General features: G+C 40.8%; 3 protein-coding genes across 3 annotated transcripts; 1 reads left to right on the top strand and 2 right to left on the bottom strand.

Annotated features, from left to right (window-relative positions):
* Nucleotides 1-452: 452 nt before the first annotated feature.
* Nucleotides 453-1,304, bottom strand: LOC110462834 (the record flags this gene model as incomplete). Its single annotated transcript, XM_021517039.1, has 1 exon — nucleotides 453-1,304. A coding segment is annotated over exon 1 (852 nt), but the record flags the coding sequence as incomplete, so codon positions are not given.
* Nucleotides 1,305-1,560: 256 nt separating this feature from the next.
* LOC110462835 (beta-1,3-galactosyltransferase 5-like) lies at nucleotides 1,561-4,057 on the bottom strand. The gene is made up of 2 exons (XM_021517040.1): nucleotides 3,906-4,057; nucleotides 1,561-2,700 (listed from the first exon to the last, which is right to left on the bottom strand). Exons 1-2 carry the CDS (start codon nucleotides 4,005-4,007, stop codon nucleotides 1,564-1,566), a joined length of 1,239 nt encoding a protein of 412 aa, XP_021372715.1. The 5' UTR covers nucleotides 4,008-4,057; the 3' UTR covers nucleotides 1,561-1,563.
* A 1,446-nt stretch (nucleotides 4,058-5,503) lies between these two features.
* On the top strand, nucleotides 5,504-7,544 carry LOC110462833 (violet-sensitive opsin-like). The gene is made up of 2 exons (XM_021517037.1): nucleotides 5,504-6,317; nucleotides 7,201-7,544. Exons 1-2 carry the CDS (start codon nucleotides 5,504-5,506, stop codon nucleotides 7,542-7,544), a joined length of 1,158 nt encoding a protein of 385 aa, XP_021372712.1.
* Nucleotides 7,545-9,145: the final 1,601 nt, after the last annotated feature.

The raw sequence follows: 9,145 nt of genomic DNA, 5'->3' as shown, positions 1-9,145 counted from the left end.
CCATAACGTGTCTCCTCACTACCATAACGTGTCTCCTCACTACCAAAACATGTCTCCTCACAACCATAACGTGTCATCTCACTACCAAAACATGTCTCCTCACAACCATAACGTGTCATCTCACAACCATAACATGTCATCTCACTACCAAAACGTGTCTCCTCACAACCATAACGTGTCACCTCGCTACCATAACGTGTCATCTCACTACCAAAACGTGTCTCCTCACAACCATAACGTGTCACCTCGCTACCATAACATGTATCCTGCCTATCATAACTTGTCTCCTCACTACCATAACTTGTCTCCTAACTACCAAAACGTGTCTCCTCGCTACCATAACGTGTCTCCTTTATAACATAAATTGTCCCCTCACTATTATAACATGTCTCCTCACTATCATAACATGTCTCTTCACTTTCATAACGTGTCACCTTACTATTATAACGTACCATCATCTCACTACCATAACGTGTCACCTCACTACCATATCGTGTCTCCTCACTACCATAACGTGTCTCCACACTACCATATCGTGTCACCTCACTACCATAACGTGTCTCCTCAATATCATAACGTGTCTCTCCACTACAATAACGTGTCACCTCACAACCATAACGTGTCTCCACACTACCATAACGTGTCTCCACACTACCATAACGTGTCTCCTCAATATCATAACGTGTCTCTTCACTACAATAACGTGTCACCTCACAACCATAACGTGTCTCCACACTACCATAACGTGTCTCCTCAATATTATAACGTACCATCATCTCACTACCATAACGTGTCACCTCACTACCATAACGTGTCTCCTCAATATCATAACGTGTCACATCACTACCATAACGTGTCACCTCACTACCATAACGTGTCACCACACTACCATCACGTGTCTCCACACTACCATAACGTGTCACCTCACTACCATAACGTGTCTCCACACTACCATAACGTGTCTCTTCACTACAATAACGTGTCACCTCACAACCATAACGTGTCACATCACTACCATAACGTGTCACATCACTACCATAACGTGTCACCACACTACCATCACGTGTCTCCACACTACCATAACGTGTCTCTTCACTACAATAACGTGTCTCCTCACAACCATAACGTGTCTCCACACTACCATATCGTGTCACCTCACTACAATAACGTGTCACATCACTACCATATCGTGTCACCTCACTACCATAACGTGTTTCCTCACTACAATAACGTGTCACCTCACAACCATAACGTGTCTCCACACTATCATAACGTGCCACCACAATACCATAACGTACTATCATCTCACTACCATATCGTGTCACATCACTACCATAACTTGTCACCTCACAACCATAACGTGTCTCCACACTATCATAACGTTTCTCCTCACTACCAAAACATACTATCACCTCACTACCATATCGTGTCTCCTCACTTCTATAACGTCTTCACTCTGTCGTATTGCGTCACCATCATATCATAAAATCTTCTCACTATCATCACTTGTCTTCTCTATCTTAATGTTCACTGTCAGTGATTGCATTCTATCTGTTTCCTCCTTTACTGTGTCTCCTCATTTTCTGTGTATAGTTTTCTCTTACAATTGAGCGAATTCGACAGGAGTTTTTCCCATATATAGATCTTCAAGTGAGAGCTGACTTTTGTGGAGGAGATTCGACTGTCCTGTAGGTAATCACAGGCATGAGGCGGTCTGTCTAGGTAGAACGTGAACCCTGGCACGTCAATAACCTCCGCAGTGACCGCCTTAGCTAAAATACCCGTGATGTAGGCATCTTCAATGGGGATGTACGGGAAGTATTCTGACGCCCTGAATAAGGACGCTGCGATGTTAGAGGAAATGACGTATGTGTTACCGGAAACGTATGGAGGGTAATGTGGAAACGGGTAATCTTCTTGTTCCACCTTCCACCTCCCTACACGTTTTACAATGCCGCCCACATTCACGTGTCCTAGTACAACTCCCCGGTAGGCAGGGTGTCGCGTTCTAGCCAGGACGCTCACGAGTTTAGGGATGTGTACGAAGGTATCCTCGTCCGCCTTCAGTACGTATTCAGCGTCGGTACAATAACTCGATACCCAGTTAAGACCCATCAGCATCTTCCGTGTCAAGTTTGCATACGTATCTACAAAATCTCCCTGCACGACATCACCGTACATCTCGCTCTCTAACTGTGCAACTCTGTTGTTTTTCATGGCAGGATCCTTACCAAACAAAAACACTAGTTTAACGGTTGTGTTGACATGATGCCGGGGCCAGTGGTTTCCCCTGGCAACACTTCCCCATGAATTACGTATTGCACGACGTTCTTCCACGTGTGTTTGTATAGATGGCACGAGAATGACCAAGTATACGGGGGCTCCCTTTAAACATATCGATGAACCTGGAACTACATATTTTAACGGAAAAGGATTCACTTTTTCTTTTCTAGGAATAAAATATTGTGCATATTGTTCGTCCATCGAGGTTTGTGAGAAGCATTTTCCGCCAACACATGCCTGCGACACGGGTCGGTGGAGTACGGTATGAATCTTTTTGAGCTGTGTATCCTGACTCTGTGAAACACGCAATGACGTCAGACACAAGAAAAAAAAGGCAACTCCGCTTATCACTACACCGGCTCGCAACAACAGGCGGGAAACAGGTGGCGATCGCTGTGGCCAAAGTGTCATTTTATTCTGAAAAATACAAATATTTAATTAGTACTCATTTATGCTTTCAAAATACATAATGTATTATTATAATTTGCAGGTTGAATTATCCATACATATTTTATCTTACTTCCCTATATCGCACATGATCCTAAAAGAGTTGAACACTTATAAATAGACGCTTCATTTACCTGATAACCAGCAATGTCATCATTTAACACTCGTATGTATTAATGTGACACTTCATATCAACAATGAAGTCATACACATGTAAGTAGTTGTCTACAGTGTATTCTGGTTGTACATCATAGCAACTGAAAGCTTTCTTTCAATAACGGAAGTCATAAAGTCGGGACATCCCATGAAAACCTAAACAAGATAACATTAAATGTGAAATTGTATGCTGAAAAGATCTTTGGCGAGTTTCATGCACGTGCGATATGGAAACGTGTTTTAAAAGATTCTGTTCATACAGTACACATTGCAAGAGTTAGAAAAGAGAAGCGTCACGATGTTTGTCTTTAATATTGCCGTGAATTAATGACATGGTGTAATATTTACGTCACAGTGTGTGTTGTTATTCATATAAGGTACCGTAGATTATATAATGGTGCTACAAAACATTACACTACCATGATATGTAACGGGATTCAATGATTTCATAAGTACTGATTGAATACATCTCAGTCAATATATTTCAATCTCCTCTCGTTGACATTTCTTACTCTCGTGTGTTCACGTACAATATGTAAGTAGATGTCCCAACACCTACCAGTCGTATGTATATATATATAAATATGTATCCTCGAACAGTCGTATACACAAATCCCTTCGAAATTAAATAGTTGTGATCCTTCAGAAACGGTTTTCAACTACACGTACACAGTTCTCCCCAGTCGAGGTGCCTAAGTACAATGTACGCGTATGCACTACACATACACGTGTATACAGTGTCCACAGTTACAAATGCTGTTATCGTTCACCCCCCTCCTTGTGCTGTTCCCCTCATCACACACGTGTGGGCCTGGTAAACATAAATGAGCAATCCCCCTACGTGTTAGCTGGCCGTGTACACTGACCTTTAGACCACAACATGTATACCTTACAATGGGGTATCGATATGTGTGTACTTTCGTGTTACCCTCATATAGATAATTAGGGAGTTTTATGTAAAACCGGAAGTACACAAACAATCTTTGTTTTCACTCAGAGAAAGTTTACACACGACTTACCGTGGCAGCGGTTCTTTGGGACGCCGATGCATTATTCGACCATTGTTTGAGTAATTTCTGATCCAGGTTTGGACTCCTTTCCACAGAAATGAGCCCAGACATTTGTCGTGCGAGGTCAACCAGCTGCTACTGCTGCTGGCAATAACAATCTACATGGGTATCCTATCTGGTCACGTGACTCACGGAGGTACACGTGACTCACTGGGGGTTCCTTAAATAATTTCCATTCTCTTACGGGCACCGCATCTATCTCTTTCTCAGCTGAAGGGGTAATATAAGGTGAATCATTAAAAGACGAGTACTTATATTCATTGTATATTCACTCAGCTTTGATATAACACCTCAAAAGTGTTAGTTGTCAGTATTTTTTCGAAACTCTATAGACTTAAATACCTAAAACAAATTAGGATTTTTTTACAATTTTAGATTTTGGACAGATTTTGGACAGATTTCTAAAATCTATTTTACATGTACTTTGCATAAAATATTTTCTGAAAGACTCTTACGGAGAAAGACAGTTTTTTACTCACCTGTACCCTACCCGGGCCTCGATTTCTCGATCTCCCGTGACAAATCATCTAGGCCGATTTTATCGAATTTTGAGTTGTTAAAGTTACAAAGACTTCGTGCAATGTACATGCACAGGTAAATTCCATTGTCTATTATTGAAATGTACTGTATTACCCTTTCTCTCATCGAGGTAATTTCCATGGTCGCCAAGTTCAAATGAATGCTTATACCCGTATTATATTAATTTTGCTATTCTCTCAATGCTAGACTTTTTCAGGCGATGTCGTATAACCTAAAAACCAAGCACAAAACAAAAAGTAAGGACGTCGTATACATGTAAGTTACATGAAAATGAGTTTAAACAATTTATACACGTAATTACGATTGCTCTCTTAGCGATGACAAACAATACTCATTAAAATAATGAGAAGAGAAAAGTTTTAGAAAAATGCAAGCAGCATCTACACATATAAACAAGTGTATCCGTGTCCTGAAAAACGATAAATTAAAATAATACATTTTGTAATATTTTGTTTTATTTAGATGCTCTTTATCAATATATATGAAACGAAATGTAATGTATAAATTGATTTCAACGGTAAAAAGACAATCACTTAGCTAGACAACGTCTACTGGTTGTGTTACACCTGTAGATTGATGTATATGACCACTGTCGTCTGCATTGTACCAGTAGTTCCACTGGGAGTTCGGCATTACATACAGCAATCCCTCTATAACTCTCAACGCCATTAAGACAACGATACATATATCTAATACATTAAATATGAAAATATATGCATTATTTATCAATAGCAGACTTTGTAATAAATTGGCTTGATCTGAATGTCAGGATTTCATCCGACAATTCAGTGTTGGATGAGATGGTCACCGGCTTGTCACTGGTTCTGTCAACAGTTAAGACGGAATAGTCATCGGCCAGTCATTGGTATAGACAAAATGGTCACTGAGAGTTAATCATTCCAAGCATGTGGCAAAATAGTGAAATGTTGTACCAAATATAAAGGGATCTGTTAACAACCGGAAACCCTGAATACTTTCCGATCTATTTGTATGGAATATTTGGGACGATGAACGGAAGTAATAAATGTGACATGGAGGACTATCCCCGTGACATCTACTGTTACCCGCACTCCGAGGTATGTGTCAGACCGACATTAGTGGGAATCCAGATAGTTTTCCTTGTGTGTATCATCATACTGAGTGTGACGTCATGCGCCCTGCTGATCTACGTCGTCCATAGGACGAAATCGATGACGACATCGATGAAGGCATGCATCCTGAGTCTGTCGACTGCCTACCTCCTATCGTCCGTGTACCCCATACCTATACTGTGCTATTCCATCGTCTACTCTCACCTCGTCCTAGCCGACATCGTATGTCGCTCGTCTCCGATAGTTGTCATGGTGACGTCCATATCCACTAACTGGACACTAGCTCTGATTGGTATGGACAGATTCCTCACCATCTTCCGGCCATTCACACACTCGCTAACTATGGACTTCCGCAAGAGCCTTGCAATGGTCATGTCAACCTGGTGTATCGGGATCATGTTTTCTGTCCCGCCATGTTTAGGGTGGGGAGGTATCAGCATCTGTTTCCAGCCGAGAAGTCTTCAGATCTGCGGAATCACGTGGATTACCTCAAGGGCGTTTTCCTACACAACGTGGTGTCTGACTGTTATGGTACCGCTCTGCCTTCTTATATTTTGTTACTTGAAGATCGCGTTGTTGGCGCGGTCGTTAATTGACCCTTGTCATAGGGGCAATGATGACATACGAACAATACGTGGCCACACTCCTCCCCCTCGACGGCGACTGGTGGACAGAACAAGATCAGTTGCTTCCTGTCTCAAGACATTCAAAATAGTTATCATCAATATAGGTAAGATATATATATTCAAACCAGAGTCAGCATCGCTAAAGGTTAATACGGTACATATTAAAGGCCATTGTCGATACAAGTCTGCATGTTCTATCGTAAATAGCATTATCAAAAAATGTTTATGTTTAAAAACAGGTCAACTGCTGTATATTAAAATATGAATGTTAACCACCATTTAGACTTATTAAATAAGAGATGTTATATCCACTTTATAAGCATGTTAATTTTCCTTCATGAAGCCCCATCGGTCCAGAAGACTTCCCCGTCCTGTAACCCAATTCCCTTTGTAACCAATCCATCCTGTAGCCCATTTTCCCATAATTACTTCCCTTTCCTGAACCCCCATCCCGTCCTGTAGCCATTCCCTTTGAAGCCAACTCCGACCTTTAGTCCAATCCCCATGTAAATAGGTAACCAGCCCGCACTGTAGCCCGTCGTCATAGATTGTTACCTTGTTGCCACCCATCCCGTAGCCGTATCTCCTTTTAATCAACCCTGTTCTGTAGTCCAATCCCCCGAAGTACGATCAGTGTTCTTACTACATCTTCATGCGATCCCTAATAAACCAATCGCTCCTGTAAGTTCAAGGAAACCATTACGAACACTTACCACTCTGTCCAATATGTTCAGGATATTCTCACCGTGCCACCCCGTCCTTGGGCTTCTAGGTGACCCTAGATTGCCACCTTGTCATATCTGAAAGATAACCATCCCCGTCCTAATTGCTAAATCGGTCTAAAATTATTATGTCTTTCCATCATGCTCCCTGTCTGTTCCAGACCAAACCTAACCCCCCACCACCGTTGCAGATGTCATCCACCTTGTAGCATCTTCCTTCCTGCTCCAGACATCCCATCCTTTACCATTCTGTCTTGTGTTCCAGGCACCATATGTCTGTGTTGGGCTCCCTATTCCGTGTTGTCTGCACTGAGCCTGGACACCGACAGAGCTACTATCACATATACACAGGATTTTGTGGGGTACTGCCTACTCTTCCTACCCAACTTTGTCAATCCTCTAGTGTTCATCGCCTTTAACGAAGACTACAGGGGCAGCGTTACTCGGCTATGGTACCGAGGAATGAGACCAGTAAGAGTGAACTCCGTCCAGGCACGTCCACGTCTCACGCTTGTGTCCACGGATCGTGATAACACGGTCACAACCACAGCTGGAAAGAGCGTGCGAGCACCGAATGGACTGTCTCGAGTGTTTGTGCGCCATGTTTAGTGAACGAATATACAGTGCTATTGGAAGATAAAGAGTTGAGTCTCCCTCCAGAATTCAATTTTCTTATTATAAAAAAAAACCCATAGAAAGTATTTATTAAAGATTTGAAAAATACTGCAGTTTTTTAAAAGTTTACAAGATTTTCGTTTTGTTAAAATCTTTTAAGCACTTCTGAGGTTACTGAAATGAATTTGATTGTTTCCTTTCAAGTTATCCTGTTTCGGTACAGTGTTATATGACATGTGATATGTATCCTGTGGTTTTAAGGTTCTGCGTTAGAATTTTATGTGGTACATTGTGTTCGTCTGCCTCTAAATATAACCACAATACTCAGTTTTCAAAACTCGTTTTCTCTCCGGATCCGACAGGGTTTTAGAAACGTGATAAGGGTTATGAGCACTTCCGATTAATGCCAAATATTTTACAGTCTCATTCAACAATATGCAAAAAAAACAATTGTGTGCTGCTTAAGACTAAATGTCTAACGAGAGGGCACCAGTCAGTAGTCAGTGGATTGATGATGTGATTTTCAGGCTAAACATGCAGAGAAGGTTTCAGCCTTTTGCCCCGAAGAAAACAAATGAGTTCTCCCCCTTTATTCCACTAGCCAGAAATAATAAACAAGCATAATTCTACATTTCAAGGAGACTTTGTTGACATAAGCAGCGTGTGTATCGTCTGTACTCCTTGGCTGTAATTTTTATGTTAGTAATTTCTAACTGCAACGGGAAATTATTTTCCAAGGATTTTCTCAATGAATTATAAAAATGCAGATAATTATTAACATTTTGTTAAAAAGAAGGATTTGTGAAATAGAAAAGGAATATTCTATAAGACCGGGGGCTAGTCCAAGTCTATGGCTATATCATCAGCTCCAACAGTTTTGACACTGTTGCATTTCTCGTCCTTTGTGGCTGTACACGTTTTATGCCGGCCAAAACAGGGACCTATTATGTTCTATTTGCCTATCTGTATAAACAGGGACCTATTATGTTCTATTTGCCTATCTGTATACATTAAAATGTGAACACGAATATTCTCAAAATGTTGTCGACATCTTTCGCGATTTGGTGTTTGTGGTGAGATTAATGATATGAAGATATATCCATATAATAAAATTAGGTTGTTGTGTATAATTTTGTGACAATTATCACCTGGTTTTGCGACTGTTAATAACCATTCTGAATCCCTTGCAAGTCTGAGTCTTCTGCCATGAATTGAATCATACGTGCAAAGAGATCTAGAGTCAATCCCTATAACAATTACGTCCCTAAATGACCTTAGCTGTTGATTGTTCGTTAAACCTTGTACAACCAACCAACCTAAACCAAGCGTTACCAGTTAACACAGAAACACCTTGTCCGCTTTCACAGTTCAGGTTCATCTTATTTTGATACAATTTTTGCACATGTATATTACTGAACACATGTATATTACTGAACTTTGTGCTCTTGTAAATCTTTTAACCTCCATTTCCACTAATCAATTGATTTTGACACATAAATGGTCTTCGCGCGATAAATCTTTGATTTCCGTAAAACACATAGTGAAATTATCACCATAGTCTCATAGATTATAAATTGAAAGCTGCCAGTGGCTAA

Source organism: Mizuhopecten yessoensis, unplaced genomic scaffold (assembly GCF_002113885.1).
Source record: "Mizuhopecten yessoensis strain PY_sf001 unplaced genomic scaffold, ASM211388v2 scaffold10833, whole genome shotgun sequence".
NCBI classification, from domain to species: Eukaryota; Metazoa; Mollusca; class Bivalvia; order Pectinida; family Pectinidae; genus Mizuhopecten; species Mizuhopecten yessoensis.
The sequence above is the reverse complement of the archived record's forward strand: the minus strand, read 5'-3'. Positions and strand labels throughout refer to the sequence as shown.

Coding starts and splice junctions, on each gene's coding strand:
- LOC110462833 (XM_021517037.1), top strand. CDS start 5,504: ATGAACGGAAGTAATAAATGTGACATGGAGGACTATCCCCGTGACATC. Junction 6,318..7,200: donor AATAGTTATCATCAATATAG/GTAAGATATATA, acceptor CTTGTGTTCCAG/GCACCATATGTCTGTGTTGG.
- LOC110462835 (XM_021517040.1), bottom strand. CDS start 4,007: ATGTCTGGGCTCATTTCTGTGGAAAGGAGTCCAAACCTGGATCAGAAA. Junction 2,701..3,905: donor CCCAAAGAACCGCTGCCACG/GTAAGTCGTGTG, acceptor TGTATTTTTCAG/AATAAAATGACACTTTGGCC.